This window comes from Rutilus rutilus (genome assembly GCF_951802725.1).
Source record: "Rutilus rutilus genome assembly, chromosome: 2".
Classification (NCBI taxonomy): domain Eukaryota; kingdom Metazoa; phylum Chordata; class Actinopteri; order Cypriniformes; family Leuciscidae; genus Rutilus; species Rutilus rutilus.
In genome coordinates, this window is record NC_140210.1 from 31,767,100 (window position 1) to 31,783,080 (window position 15,981).

The 15,981-nt window shown below is 38.1% G+C and overlaps 1 protein-coding gene across 2 annotated transcripts in view; it reads right to left on the reverse strand.

Annotated features, from left to right (window-relative positions):
- The window catches only part of nr3c2 (nuclear receptor subfamily 3, group C, member 2), a 75,095-nt gene extending 59,804 nt beyond the window's left edge, over window positions 1–15,291 (reverse strand). The window contains exons 1-3 of one of the 2 annotated variants that reach the window (XM_084401518.1): window positions 14,827–15,203; window positions 13,274–13,403; window positions 10,298–12,080 (exon numbers count right to left, since the gene is read on the reverse strand). In XM_084401518.1, coding sequence (XP_084257644.1) covers window positions 10,298–12,060 — 1,763 coding nt within the window. In that variant the 5' untranslated portion in view covers window positions 12,061–12,080; window positions 13,274–13,403; window positions 14,827–15,203. Of the gene's footprint in view, window positions 1–10,297; window positions 12,081–13,273; window positions 13,404–14,826 lie in introns of both variants that reach the window. The other variant, XM_084401517.1, reaches the window with a different exon arrangement.
- Window positions 15,292–15,981: the final 690 nt, after the last annotated feature.

The following is a 15,981-nucleotide window of genomic DNA, read 5'->3' on the forward strand; positions in this document are numbered from 1 at the left end:
AATGTCGTTTTGGGGACACTTATTATTCAACAAAATTATTGGTTTGACTGCACTGATTTTATGTGCATTTTGAAGTATCGCATCAGAAACGGGTGATGGAAATGGCAAATTTCAGGAAAAAAATCCCTTTATTCTCAAAAAAAGTTTTTACGCTCACTTGAGGTGGTTTTTGACTTGTGCGAACATTAAACCCACGTGACAAATCGGCTGTGTCCGCTGATGGTGTTTCATTTACTGTTGGTCCGTTACTAATACCACTATCATCCGCTCGAACAACTTGATGGAAATGCATCTAATTCACATGTGTTTTTTTTATTAGTTTTTTTGCAAACTTTGAAAAGATTTGCTTCATGTTTGGATGGAAACCCAGCAAGTGACACTGTTTTCTTACAGCCGAAATGAACTCTATTTGCATCAAGTATGTTTCCACCCATTGTATTTTGGGATATTGCATAAAAAAATAAAACAGTGGATGGAAACGCCAAAATGCGCATAAAAAAACGTATGCCCTCAACTGAGTCTGATAAACTTTTTATCCGATAAAAAAACATGCGCATAATTTATGATGGAAACACATCTACTAAATTCCTCGATGTGCATCAAAAAAGAAATGTGACTTTGCGACAGGACAGCATAAATAGTCCAACTAGCGGACCGATCTTGTTGCACAGCATCTGAAATGCTGTTTTGGTTGTTCTGAAATGCCTGAGCAAAGTCTGTCATCAAAATGGTTCAGTATAATTACCTCCCAGTCTCAGAACTGTCTTACTGCGTTCCCAAACAGCAGGCATCTGCCTTCGAAAGCAAGATAACTTTATAAGATAACATTTCAACTGCGTGCTCTGAAGCACAAGTAATTTATTATATACGAAATTATATTATACAATGGCTTTTCCTACAGCTGCAACTTCCATTTTTCTTAGTGATATTTAGCGCCATTTTGTCAGGAAATGACGATTTTGTTCTCTTTGTCTCACGCACTGAATGGAAATGGTGCTTTATTCGCAAATGTTTTGTGCGATATTCCAATTTTGCACATAAGTTAAATTCACAACTTTGGATGGAAACAGCTGTTGTATAATTTTCTGTAAAGCCGCTTTGAAACAATCAGTATTGTATAAAGACTAAGAGTTATAAAAATAAAGGTGATTTAACTTGAGCCCCACTGATTTCCATTGTATGGACAAAAACATTCTTCAAAATACCTTCTTTATGTTCCGCAGAAAAAAGTTGTACATATCTGAAACAATGTGGCAGTGAGTGAATTATGACAGGTTATTCATTTTTGAGTGAACTATCTCTTTAAATGCTTAATTAAATGCTTATTAAATATTCCTTTATTGTAACACAAGAATTAAATACTCCATTTCATGATGAAGATGTAGTCCACAGCAAGGGTATTACCAGCAAAGACATACTTTCGCTCCCTGACAGGTCAGGAGTTTTGAACTGCTGTAATGACGTGCAGATTTTTTAAATCACAAACTGTGGTCTCTTTTTTTTCTGCATTGCTCTCCAATCCTCTTACTTTTCTTTCTTCAAACAAGGAATTTATATCTAGAACATTCCAGTTTGCAATGTTACAAGAGACTGGCTGCTTAATTTCCTTAAGACAAAACAAACGGCCACACGTTTCGCTCTCACTGATTAGGCAAATACAAATCTCACACAAAAGAGAGAGCGCTTGTCCCTAAATTACTGATGACAGTAGAAACAAAGGCTGGCAGTAAACAGAATGTGAACTTGCCCGAATGCAGTGTGGTGAAATGTGGGGGTTCGGCATACTCAGCCCCGGGCAGCCTCAAAGCTGTGCATCAGGTGTTCAGAAACAACACAACATAGCCACAGGCTCCGAATACACTCATGAGTATGAGGTTCAACATACAGGTGGTTATATTCAAAAATGAAGCTTCAGCATAAGTTCTGCCAGGAAGACAATTACTACGTCACTAATTACCTTCACATCTATCCAATCATGTCCTTATACTTGCTGTATAAAAGATCGGTACTTACACATGTTTGAGTTCGCAGATGCTGACGCAACAATCACCTCCACCCTCCCCACCACCACCACCAGGATGGTCCTGTCTATACCTTCCAGGGGGGTCGGCTGCGCCCCTGCCTTCGTCTTCAGGCAGGAAATGCAGAACCGCTACCCTCGGATTATGCACTACGGACGGGGCCTACGCCAAAGAACTTTATAAATAATTGCTTGCTGGGCTGTCAATAAATGTTGACAGGTAGAACTATTGCTATGGACAGAAGTCGCTATTGAGATATTGAGGCAAACTTCATACCCCGTACAATCACATGATTCACCTTAGTTCACTCTCCATACAGATTTGTAAAAAAAAAAAAAAAAAGATTATTACCTGACTCCTTTTAACATGATATTCTAAAATGCACGGAAGTAGTTTTCTGCCTCAGAGAAAAATAAATAAATAAATAGTTTAAAATAAGATAGTGAACTGTGCAATAGTGGGATGTACAGTGAGCTGAAATTGTGTGAAATCAAATCGTCGTTATCATGAGAAATACATTTTCAATTGCGAAACAGTTACATTAAAAGAAATCATCACAATTGTTTAAAATTAGAAATAGTCCAGCTGTGAAAAATAAAGTTGCAATTGTGAGATGTACAGTGAGTTGCAATTATGCGATAAGTTTTAATTATGAGAAATAATTTTGTAATTGCTAGTTACATAATGAGAAATAAAGCCGCAATATATAAAGAGTGAGATATTAATTCACACTGTTGCAGCTACAGTACAAGAAGTAAAATTGTGACATATATGTTCCAGTTACGTTTTTGTTTTACAGTTTTTTTTTTAATGCAGTTTCTACTGTTTAGCGCCTAGCCTTTCAAAATATACTCCATTTGATGGCGTGCGCTAACGCAGGCGGTCGAAACATGCGCTCTAGAAAGTTTCATCTTTGTCCAGCACAATGTCTGTGCTATTTTTCTCCAGAAGTCATGACCGATAAAAATATCTTTTATAGTATTATTTTAAACTAAAGTTTCGGCTATCTCATTACTCCCACACACAAGAGTTTGTCAATGCAGGCATAAGTTGTTGTTGCAGTCTCTGGTATTTTGTCTCTTTAATTTCGTTTCAACTGTGAAACAACAGCCTGCGAGGGCCAGTGTTGCCACCTTGTAAAATAACTGATTAGTGCTAAACAAATTCAATACACATGTGTGACCTGAACAAAACAAAACAAAACAAAATTTTTGCTACGCACACTGTACGCGAATCCTCGCTTAAGCGTGAAGACCAGAGTAGCCTATACTTCAGCCATGTGTGCGAGAGTGAAACACGGAAAATGAAGTATACCCGGGGCTTAAAAATCAAAATATACATTGGGCTTAAGGGAACAGGCTTCCATAAGGCTGTGCTTAATACCTGTAAATATTCACACGGTGCTGATTTAACCCCACATACCATTTTTCTTTTCCTGTAATAGAAGCCACTGAACTTCCTGCTGAGGTTTACTCTTGTGTTTGAGACTGCACTGTGGATGTGTTCACTTGATATAGTGTCTTTTCTATAAAGTGCCACCTGACACCTCCTCCCCGTGTCTTTTTACCTGCTGGTTCTGTGTGTCACTAGCTGTCTCCAGGGCATGCAACGTTTATTTGTGGACCCAGTGCCTTATAGCCCAGTCACGTCAAAAAGGCTTTTCATTTTCTGGGTGCAACTCAAGACCCAACAAAGCTTAACGGAGCTTGTGTTTGTTTCCCACAAATGCGTTCAGAGGGAGGTGGGGGATCTGAGTTAGCTTTCTAGGTCATGTCTGATGCCACAGTGTTGACCGTTTTGAAAGATTTATCAAGCATACTAAAGGTGTGGTCAGTCTATGCGAGTGTAGTGTGGTAAAATGCATTTAGACAGTGTCATTGCTCTCCTGCTCTCCCCTTTTTAACTGAGCTTGACCTATTTTGTCAACAGCTCAGGCTGAAAAATTAACAAATTAAAGTGCTTTTTGATCAATGGCTGGCGAATTTGCCAAACAATCCGATCTATATGCCTGATTCACCTGTTTCCATCCACAAACTTTTGACAGTGCTGAAGCTTTCCCACAACACTTAAGCAACCTACAATTTGACGTGAATGATCAAGTTACTCTTTTGTTTGTGCAGTCATGCACAGCTAACAGCAGAAAACAGCAGCGCTGTGACGCTCCGTGAGAAGTATTAGAGGTCACATGACCTGCCTATGCAGCGCTATTGATTCAAATGAATCAAAGAATGCATTCAAATAACACTTTGGATTGTTTGTGATGGGTCTCTGCTTGAAAGATTTTGTTTGTACTCTCCCCTGAATCCTTGTGAGGAACAATCATGTGTATATTAATTTCTTAACTCAGATCATATTTTTTATTAATTAAAGATCTGACATTCATATGTATACTACAGAATTTACTTAAAGGTGCATTATGTAATCTGTAGACAGAATGAGCCATTTCTATCTACATACACCGCGGGTCCCCTTACATTAAAATGCGCCGACATGTTTCTACAGTGGCCCTAAACGGACAAACGCGTTTCGTCACTATGTTGTTCTTCGTGCAAAGAAGCTAGCTAAAGTCAGCGAATAAAACACTGACGCAATGATGAACAAGTAACAATAATATTCGTAATAACATATCGTTTTACTGAATAATAAAGTAAACATAATTTCTTAATTTATCTTTGTAAAGATTAACTGGCTACGCTCTGCTGTCTCAGACGACGACATATTTTCCTGTCGGCCACCGTAACTTTTGATGGTTGCAATTCGTAACCTCACCACTAGATGCCGCTAGAAATCACACACTGCACCTTTAATGCACTCTATGACATATTCAATTAAGTCATTCTGAATATAATGGCCCATCTGCCTTAATATCCCTAACCTCACAAAAAATGTTTACACAATCATTTATAGACGCTTATATATACACATAATAATAATTAGGATGAAAGATACAGATGATTTACATCTTACTGTCATGATTTTTCAAGGGTTTGCCGTATTATTTATAGTGTTGCTTGGCCACATGCTAGTAAATAATAGAGATTTTAATCAGCATGAAGAATTGGTACTGTCGTAATATGGGAAGGCACGGCTACCTTGAAGAAACCTGGCCCAACAAATGCTGTTTAAGGAAGAAGTTCAAATGAGGACAGCCATTACAGACCCAGAATCCCAAACATACAGTAGCTGCACTTTTAATAGAGTGCAAAGAAACCTTGTGTGTTCAAGAGAATTGAATCTGCCTTTTCAACATCCCAACTATTAGTTTGCCATTGCCAACATTCTAATGGAAATCAATTCAAGTAATTGGAGAGCAAACTCTTAATTTTCTTCATGTCACCATCAATTGTGATACACTATCATTGTTTAGAAAAACAGAAGCAAGATGGCAAAATAATTATTAATAACTTGTTTGTATTGCATATTTAAAATACTTCAATTTGATTTGAAACATATATAATATTGATGGATATAATAAAATAAAACCTGTCTGTAAACATCATGCTCTAAATTCAGGCAAAGCAGAGATCCGAACACTTTCTGTATCAGTGAATGCATTTGTTTTTTGTCATTGCTGGATTTGTTTTATTGATATTAGGCTAAAATGAACCCTATAGCATGCTTAAAGGGATAGTTCACCCGGGTCAATCCAAACCTGATTACATTTCTTTCTTCAGCCTAACACAAAAATATATTTTGAAGAATGTTGGTAACCAAACAGACTTATGTTGTATGGACATTTCTCTTCATGTTCCTCAGAAGAAAGAAAGTCAAACAGTTTTGGAACGTCATAATGTTGATCACAGAATTAAAATTTTTGGGTGAACTATCCCAAATTTTAAGGGGAACTACACCTTTTTAAAAGTTGAAAGTATTTTTTATTAAAGAAAACAGGATGCTGAAGTGGTATTTCTTGGGAGTCAGAGGGACACGTAATGACTTGACACGTTTTTAAGGTTTGGGATTGAAAGTATTCACCTCCACAGTCATTTGTTACTCCCAAATAAGCAGCACATAGTTTCCAACACTGTTCTCTCAGGCGCAGGACTCAGAGGAAACTGTCCATACTCCCCAAACTTCCCACTTCCATTTCCCACCTCTTTCTATTCCTGCTTACCGTCACAAATGAACAGAGGTGTTGCCCCTGTCAGCAGCCCATCGTGCAAAGGGGCAGCTTTTGTGAGGTTGGGATTTAATTGGTTTATTAGTATCCAGCCACGTCCAAATTGATCAAATCTATGCTGGCCATTAATTTTGTAGAAGAACATACAATTAAGAGCTCATTAGTGCTCTCACAGGGATATGCCCTTTCATCTGCTGGAGGAACATTAAGAGTTGGCCCAACTCCAGAGCAAAGACCTCTCTTCCTCCTGTACTGCTGCTTCCTTAACATACCTCATCTGGCATACTCAGTCCGGCCATATGAAATTCTGCTGTATAAAGGATTTGTTTTACCATGCTCTTTCAACACATAGAAGCCTATTTCTGGTCAATGTACTATTTGATACGTTTTAATTGTGTTTCTTTTACTTGAATGACTACGCAATATGGTATAGAGTCTCTGTGCTTCAAACTAATTTCAGCTTGTCTGCAGCTGGAAATAAAACTGCTCAAAATGCCCTAAATAAGCTAGAGCAAATTTTGTAGAGTAAAAATACATTTAAAAAAAAAAAAAAAAAAAAATTATTGCACACATGGTGAACATATAATTTTTTTTTTTTTTTTTATTAATATATTTTTTATATTATTCATAAATCTTGATTTATTATATGCATATATTTATATAACACACACACACACACACACACACACGCACGCGACTTCTGCTCTAAGTAAGTGTAGCTTGAAATTCACTGAAAATGTCATTGCTAGTGGTGTGACCTGCTGCCCTGTGCTATGCTGCATCACTCAATTGCATTATTTTGGTTAAAGGGGATTTCCATTCCTCTCTATTAATACTCACTGTCAATTTTCCCTATTGTATTCAAACAACAAACGGCTTATTCTTTCATTCATTATTTAATAAAATGCATTCTACTGGTTGCATCCAGCTACCAGCCGTAGCTACATTGTAGTTGTTTTCATCATTATAATATTTTACTTATCAATAATTGTTATTTCTACTTTATTTGATGGGATGTCAGTTTCAGCTAGATTGTCAATATCAATAATTCAATTCTGAGTGGTTTAAAAAAGTTGTAACGAACATATCACTGCAGGCTGTCGCTTTGGCAGCACTTTTTACAGTGTAGGAATAAGAAAAACAAAGGCATGAAGAGATTTCCCTTACACTACCATGCACAGCTTGAAGGCACCAAAAATGTCTCCCTCCCCACCCCCACTTTTCTTCCTATGTCATTTTCTCACTTGCTTTTCTCTTTCAGCCCTTCTGGTTGATTTTGAGATATATATATATATACACACACATATTTTTTTTTTATCTTTTAACGTGTAATTGATTCAATAATGGATTTTAGTTAATGTGGATATCAAAGATCTGTGTGAGTACCATAAGGCTCCTATGATGAACCTAATGGCTTATGAAGGAGGGGACAAAAAATAGATACACAGAAAGAAATATTAGAGAAAGACTAAACGAATATAAAAGTAAAACAGAGAGAAAGAGAGAAAAAAAAACAGACATATTGACTGACCAGGCGTAATGCATGATGTTGAGGGCCAGCTGGGGCCAGCGTGGCAGTGAGCCATCCCACCTCTGACTGTCATCTACTCTGACATTCTGGCTAAGCTGGATCTCATTAGGATGAGGGTGACTTTGATCCTGTCAGCAGTGATGTGACTCCCTCTATATAGGTTGCCTTCAAAGTAAACCGCTGTATCATTGTATCTTTCATACCTAGTTATCTATTGTAGTCCTTTTTTCTCTTACCTGACTGACATCCCCCTAGAACCTGAATATTAACCTTTCAGTTACAAATGGAAAAATAAGGTTTTAGATCAGTGCCTCTCACCTCTGTCACTCACTCATGGTTTGTTCGGTGTGTTAGTTATAGATTTAAACTTGGTGACAGCACGGAACCATTGAGGCAGCAGAAAAATGGAGAAAATGTCTAAATGTTGCTATACTCAAAGGCAATATATGTAAAGGTTTTGGGAAATTTTTTTTAAAAGGGTTTCTCTTGATCAGTGGCGTGCAGTGGTGTTCTGAAATGAGGAGTCAAAGTCCTCACTGTTTTTTGTTTGTTTGTTTTTATGTGAATTCCGGTTCCATTTACACTTAATGCTGATGCTTTTTTCATCATTACTTATGCTATCAAGAAAATAAGTTATTGGAACTGTAACTATTTAAATAAGTTATTTAAAATGGTAAAAATATTTCACAATATTAAAGTTTTTTTTTTTTTTTTTTTTTATAAATGCAGCTTTGGTGGGCATAAGTCTTCTTTCAAAAAGATTTAAAAATATAACCAACCCCAAACTTTTGAACAGCAGGAAAATAACAATGGAGAATACTTTTACAGCATTTATTAATCTTTGTTCATGTTAATATTTACATTTAAAGTTGTATTAATTAAATGTTTTAAATTTAAAAAATGTATTGTGAAAGTAACGTAAATTAACAAATTAATTAATTAATATTAACTTAGATTAATAAATGCTTAAAAACGCTTTTCTTTCTAGTTCATCTTACCTAATGTACTAACTGAACTTTATTTAATGTTACCAAAAAAAATCAATTTTCTTGACCACACCTCCCGTAACCTCCTATCTAAAAAAAAGAACTGTACACATACATTAACAATTAAATAGCACTAAGACAGTATGCTATGTAAATCATAAACTTAAATAATTCACTGCAGCCTAGTAGCCAGTCAGAAGGGACTGCTCCATAATAGATGGTGCTACAGTGGTGAGCTCAGCTTGAATCTGCACTCTTAAGTAAACAGACTTTTAAAAAATGACCTGTTTAAATGAATTATGGAAGTTAGACTTAAAACGAAAGCTCTTTAGCTGAAAGATACATGACGGAAAGCTACAAACCTATAGACAACTGACATTTACTGTATCTCATTAGCCAACTTAGCATTATATATTTCCTGATATCATTAGCGTGGTAAAAAAAAAAAAAGAAACACAAAAAAACCCAGATTTTGAATGAGTGCTTGGCTGACTGTTTCAGAGGACATCTGGGATGGGGTGAAAATCATTAGCTATACTGCTAGAGCTCGGCTAGCTGTAATTGCCTCGTCTCAGAATAGCATCAAATGAACACATTCTGAAAAGGGGGTTTAATGCATCACTCAGTTAACTCAGCAAACATCTGACTCTTATAAAAGTTTTGCCTGTCAGATGGGATATGCTTTATAGATTAGAACTGTTTAGGGCTTCCTGCACTTTGCAAGCTTGTTAAAGAAATTATGCAACCAGATAATATAAAGTCTGGTAAGCAAACATTTATGACTTCAGTGACTGGCGAGTATTTCCTACGGCCTGTTGCGGTTGATTCAACGTTCATATTGCAATGGCTATAGTGACTATGGTGGCTATAGTTACAATCTCAGTTTCAAAGTTTCGCCCTAACAGTCATTGTACGCTACATGTCCAGTTCAGCTTTATTTGCTTTATTTTTTTATTGAGCATTAAGCACGGGCTTAAAATCAATCAGTTCCTTGTCTCAAATCATTAATTAAGCAACTTTCTGTCTTCTTCGAGATCTCCCATTGTTTGTTTAAGAGCCTTTCATAAAAACTGCTTGTTTATCATTGTTTTTGAGAGAAAGGTACTTGACCTACTATTAATTATGTATGATGCTGCTGCATAATGACTGGACTCAATAACAAGATATATTTCATTGCACAATATCTGCCAGGGCCTTCTGATAACAACACAATAACTTATGTTTAATGTTCACAATCACAGAAAAAAACCTGATAAGAAGGAAACTTTGCTTCCCTCCTATAGTGGATCTTAGTAGAACACTTGCCTTGTAATGTTGGGTTGAGATCAGCTTCAATTTTAAGTGAAGTGAAGACACAAGTGGCAAGCCATTAGAAAAAAGAGGATGTTTCAAATGCAAGCCATTTGTCTGTCAGTTAATATTGATTGTTAGCTCCCAGATAAATGTCATTGAATTAGCCTAATTTAGATTGCAACTTTTGCTAAATTCTCAAATGGTTTCATGTTTTTCTTTGGTACTTTTTTGGGATAGGATTAAACTAATGTTTTCGAGAACAAGAAAATATATGACAACATTTTTAAAGCACTGCCTCAACATCTTGTTGCATAACACTAATAAAAACTCCCTGCTGGTGTCTTACCTTTCCATGTTTTCAGTAAGGCAGACTGGGCCTGGATAGCCATCCCCCCTGGCAGAGAGAGGCCCCTGTGACAACCCTGGGCGAGTTTTCCACGTCTCCATTAATCCAGTAACTGGAGAAATTAGATTCAACAAGGGGTTCGTCTGGTCTCTCAAATTGTGGCGTGAAAACGACATTGTTCCTTGCGCTCCGATCTGGTAATGAAATGAATGTCCACCTGAATTAACGCCAACAATAGCCGACGTGGGCACATTATTATTCTCTTGGTAATAGCTGCCATCATTGGTTTCCTGTTTAATCCCCTTGGGCAGGCCATTGTTAGGAAACACACCAGGTTCATAGTTGCCATTCAGAGAAGAAACAGGAGGTCCCAAGATCCCAGAAAGACTATATTCGTCAATATTATCCCTCAAAGACAAGTATGTGGTCTCTGCAGAAGGAAAGCAGCCCAGAGAGTGCTGCGGCTCAACAAAATGGAGGTTCGAACAAGTCACCTCTCTGTTTGGCTCTGTCTTAATGTGAGTCACGAATGGAGAGTGTGGCATAGCACTCTTGCTGCTGCCTAGGCACATGCTCCTGTAATCAGTGCCAGGTTCATTTTTTATGTATTTGGCCACTCCCATAGCATCCAATCCGATGTTAAATATTTCCCCATCCACGTTCTCTACCTTCGGAAACTCGAATCCCTTGAAGTCATGCTCTCGGCTCTCAGGGCTGTTGACGTCATTTTGCACTAGGCCCAATCCACTGGGAGGGCTAGAGACAGAGAACCCCCTTGATGAGTTCCTGGGACTGGACATGGCCATGCTGCCAACAGTGGGTGGACTGGAGATGGATGGTCTAATGTTGCAGGTATTGCCTCCATTTGTTGTTGGACTTGAGACGGATGATCTCATGTTGGTGTTACAGGAAAGTGGTGACCTCACACTACCTATACTACGAGGGCTGGAAACCGGAGACTTCATAACACTGAGTGGACTAGCCAGTGGAGGTGACCCCACCATGCTGGATTTTACAGGGCTACAGGTGTTGGGGCTGGTGTGGTGACCTTGGGTCAAGTTGGTGCTGGCAGAAGCCAGCGACGGACAATCAGAATCAAAGTAGGTTGGGCTGGTAGTGGACGACACCATGTTGTGTCCTGTAGGACTAGACATGGGGCCAGACCCATCAGAGCTGCAAGAAAGAACGGAGGCCATTCCAGAGGGCACTGAGGCAGAGACCACAGCACACTCCTGAGGGCCACCATTGGGTTGTTGGGACCCAGGTGGAAATGAAGCTGGGGGAGCTTTCATCTTTGGGCTCCCAGTTGTTCTGGGCTGGCTGTCTTCAATTGCTTTCCCACAAAGAGGATACAGTTTCCCTGGGCTACCCTGCCCACCCACAGTACCATGTTGGGCAAAGCCAAAATCTGCCTCCCTGGCAGCATTCATGTACAAGCCCATAGACTCAGCAACCGTTTTGGAGAGCTCCTTGGAATCTGTTTCTGACTTGCGGTTGTGGAAGGAGTTGTTGAAGGAGGGAAACGGTAATGGTTGATTCTGGTTAACTCTTAGCACTGTTGTCTCAGTAGTCTTAAAGTTGTTGTCCTTGCACACAGACGGCACATTAGGGGAATTGCTTGAGTTTACAATATCCATGAGCACATCACTGTTTGTCAAACTCTCTTCTGCAGAACAGCAATACTCCATGGTGTTTGGCATCTGTGCCCATTTGTTTTCTGGAGTTGCCCCTTCGGAGTAACTTTGGTATCTTTTAGTCTCCATACCTGGATCATTTGATAAACCTAATGGGCCAATAAATTAGAGACATTTAGACATTGCAGTCAAAATGGCACTGTTTTTATTAGTACAAAGAAATCTCATTAGTTAGACTGTCAAACCAAATAGCACACATAATTATTACTGGTTTAGTTTGAATATTTTTGGAAAATGCATTATAGACATCCTATTTAAAAAAATAAATATTAGCATTTTGTGATTACAAAGAAATTCACTTGGCTTTAAAAATGTCAAATGGAACATTTCCTTATTAATATAATTTTTTTCACCTAATACATTCATTATTTTAGTTTTTCATGACCAATTTCTATCCTCAGATTTAAATGGGCCGCTTTTTGCTGCTTTGTGCAATTGCCCTCTTCTTCCTAAATGCGGGGGCCGTGCTTTCTCTTGTCAATCCACGGTCAACCCCAACCTGAAATGTTTTCTATTTGACAAATTTATTTTAGATTTCCCATGTGCTTTACTATGTTTTCACCACCACACTGTGTGAATCCATTAAATTAGTAAATCTGTAAATTAACTATGAAACTCTTTTAGCAGTGCTGGATCCTGGCACTGCCTCCGCAGACATCAGATGCAACGCTCTTCATTCGAGGTAGTTTCATGGGATCCACTCACCCCTCTCATTGAATATGAATTGTGACCTAGCAGGTAACTTTTTCTCAGCAACTCCCTGTGCTTTACTTTACCGCCCCCTCTAACTTCAGCTACTATTTGTCTGCAGCATAAAAAGGTCCTTTACCTGCTAAAAGATAAAAATGTAGGAGGGATGATAATATCATACAGATCAGGTCAAGTTAATAAAAAATTTACTCCACTCCCCATATGACATTGCTATATTTATGCTTACTCTAGATTTGAACCTGAGACTTCTATCACTTATTCACAGTGTTCAAGGCCATGTGTACTGTCAGGCAGTCTCATTACTGGTAATAGCCATCTTTTCTACAGTATTTATAGTTTAATATAGAATCTTGAATGATTTTTTTCTGGATTTTAATATTATTTATATTATTATTGTTTTGTATTTTATGTCTAAAAAAGTAGAATGGTATAAAAATTATTTATCTTCATTATTTGGTAGCCTATGTTTTACAAACAAAGAGACTCCTTTTGTCCTTCAGATGTTAACGATACAACACAAGTCCATTTTAGCAGTGTTACATTTAGTAAGTGAAATGACAAATGCTTGCACCTTAATTCCAAATGCCCCCTTAAGTAATTTGTCCTGGTGCTGGCATCCTAAACATGCCTCCAAAAAAGCAATAGTGGACTGAGACTTGCAATGCAGAGACGGAGTGAATGCAAAAAGAACTGGTTTGAATCTGAAAACAAACGACAACAGCTGTCAGGATTCAATGCATTGTGTATTTATTCATGTTCCCCACAAATAAATAAAAATGGCGAGCACAAAAACAGAGTGGCTGATAAATTTCAGCAAAACAAAAAAGTTAATTTCCCATCCTGTTGCAACAGGCACCAAGAGGAGAAAGCAAAGCCGACCGCTGTGTGTTTAAACTGTCATTCATGTAAAGTAGGCCTACAGACTTATTTCACCATCCATACCTAGTCAGTCATAAGTAGCCTAGCTCTTCTCTAGCGAGATGCAGTAAGTTCAGGCATCGCACTTTTAAAAGCAAAGTCAAACGGCAACGACAATGTTGCTTTAAACGTTTGACGTAGTTCTTTGTTTATGTTTTGTTTTTTCCCCCCTATCGCCTTTCTTCCCACGATACCGTGCTTAAGCGCGCAACCATTGGACAGAAGCAGACACACTGTCGCCAAGAGTTTATCACGCCACTCACGGATTGGTCCCGTCGCTCTGTCAGTCTTTTATTTATAAGCTTTGTAGCCACAAAACTGCTGCGACATTCTTTGTAGAATTTAAATGAATAACTTTGCTCTATGTTTAGCCTATAAAAACTTTACGCGTTAGTTCAGACGCGTGATAATTCATGCTGCATTGCAAAGCTAGCGACCTCCAGAACGATGCGTGTGACGCAGTTGATTCTTTTGCAAAATAACTCCCGATTAAATATCGTTGCGATGCAGTTTATTCATCACATGACGTCACGTGAATCAAGCATGCTTAAATAAGTATGAATGTTTGCATGCATTTGCACAAGAATACATCTTACTCGCCGCTGTTCTCACTGTCTAACCAGCCAGAACATCACTGGTAATTATTGTGCCCCATCTGTCTGACTTAAGTTTCGCTCAACTCTGCACTGTACTTTAGCACAAGTACAGTAAATAAGATGATGTTAACGTTACGCGAAATAAATCATATAGCCTACGCTATATCCCATTAAGAACTTGTCGACGGAACGAAAGAGATCATGTTAAGCTTTGATATAGCTATACCATATTTTATATTGGCTTGATTTGATATTTGATATGCGTTAGCATTAAACGATACTGATGAAAAGTATACACTTGCAGAAATCCAGTTTAGCCTATCCGAGAAAACGTCAAACATATCTGATTCAAAGGATGTTTGTGTAGGATACATTGATAACTGTATTAATGTTACTATGCAGTTGTTATTATAGGCCTATTTGTTTATTTATGACATGTTTCTTTTCGTCGCTTTAAAGTGGAAATGCACTTTATGCACAGCAAAGGGATCCTGTCAAGTTAAACATCAAGTTTTAGACAAGTTTTTTTTTTTTTTTTTTTACGTGTCTGCATTTGTAGTAGTTCATACAGTTAGTTCTTCAGTGAGATAATAATATTAAGACATCTTACCGTAGTTATGACATCCAATTTTGACAGTTATCTTTACTGCTGGCCACTAGTAATCCGATGGACAAAACGGAGAAAATGACACTAAACAGTGCCGTTAAGTTGTGTTTAGAAGTATTCCCAGTGTTGCGACTGCTTGCATACTAGTTTCAGTTGTGACAGCTGAACGCATCGCACACTGCCGCGCGCATGACGCGAGATCCTTAACGACAGCGCACTGTACGCGTACAACGGTCGACAGCGACTTCACCGAAACGTCCTGTCGACAGTTTTCTGTTTACGTGCACATTGCTGCTAGATTGTAGAAGGCGCCCAACTGAAGACTAATACAAACAGCGGAGGACTCAGACAGACTTGCGTAGCGACGTCATTGTGTGCACATGGACCCTCCTACTGCAATGAGAGCTCGAGTAGGAGGGGGCGATGAATGCGCTCAGGTATATACGGCTCTTGGTCCAGAAGTAGGGCAAGGTAGTTTGATTGCGCAGGCGCTAAACTGTGCATCTAGGACAAATGGATGATGTGCAAACATTTAAGTGCATGACCTTACTTACTAAATGTTATTCAGTGGTTTATCATTTAATCATCATTATAATCTAATTAATCCATGTAGGCTACTGCAATCCCAGACTTATTATATATATATATATATTTTTTTTTTTTTAATTATTATTATTTTTTTGCAGAATTAAGGGAGGAAAAACAGTTTGTGTACAGATTTAGAGGATAAGAGTAGATAAGTGCAATTATAAATGTTGTCTTCTGTAGATATGGAGCATTGGATATTGACTAAGTATTGGGACATCAAGCATTAAATGACAAATTGTTGGATGTGTATGCAAGAAATAACAATGTTGGATGTGTATGCAAGAAATAATGTTTCGGTCCCCTACTCTCATGTCATCCTCCAGTGGTCAGTTAAAGTTATGCAATTTTCAGATTTAAAAAAAATGTAAATACACAGAAAAATAGGTACATTTCATATTCTTTTTAGGCAGGTTAAGTCCTCTGATCTTGAAAGCACTTGAAAACTACTGGATAAAGTCCTTGAGACTGTCCTTTGGAAGTGGTGTTTGTGAATTTCAGGCTTGAGATGATCGCATAGGAATGACCATCTAATCTGCTTAATGCGCAGTCACTAACTTTTTAACAGGCCTG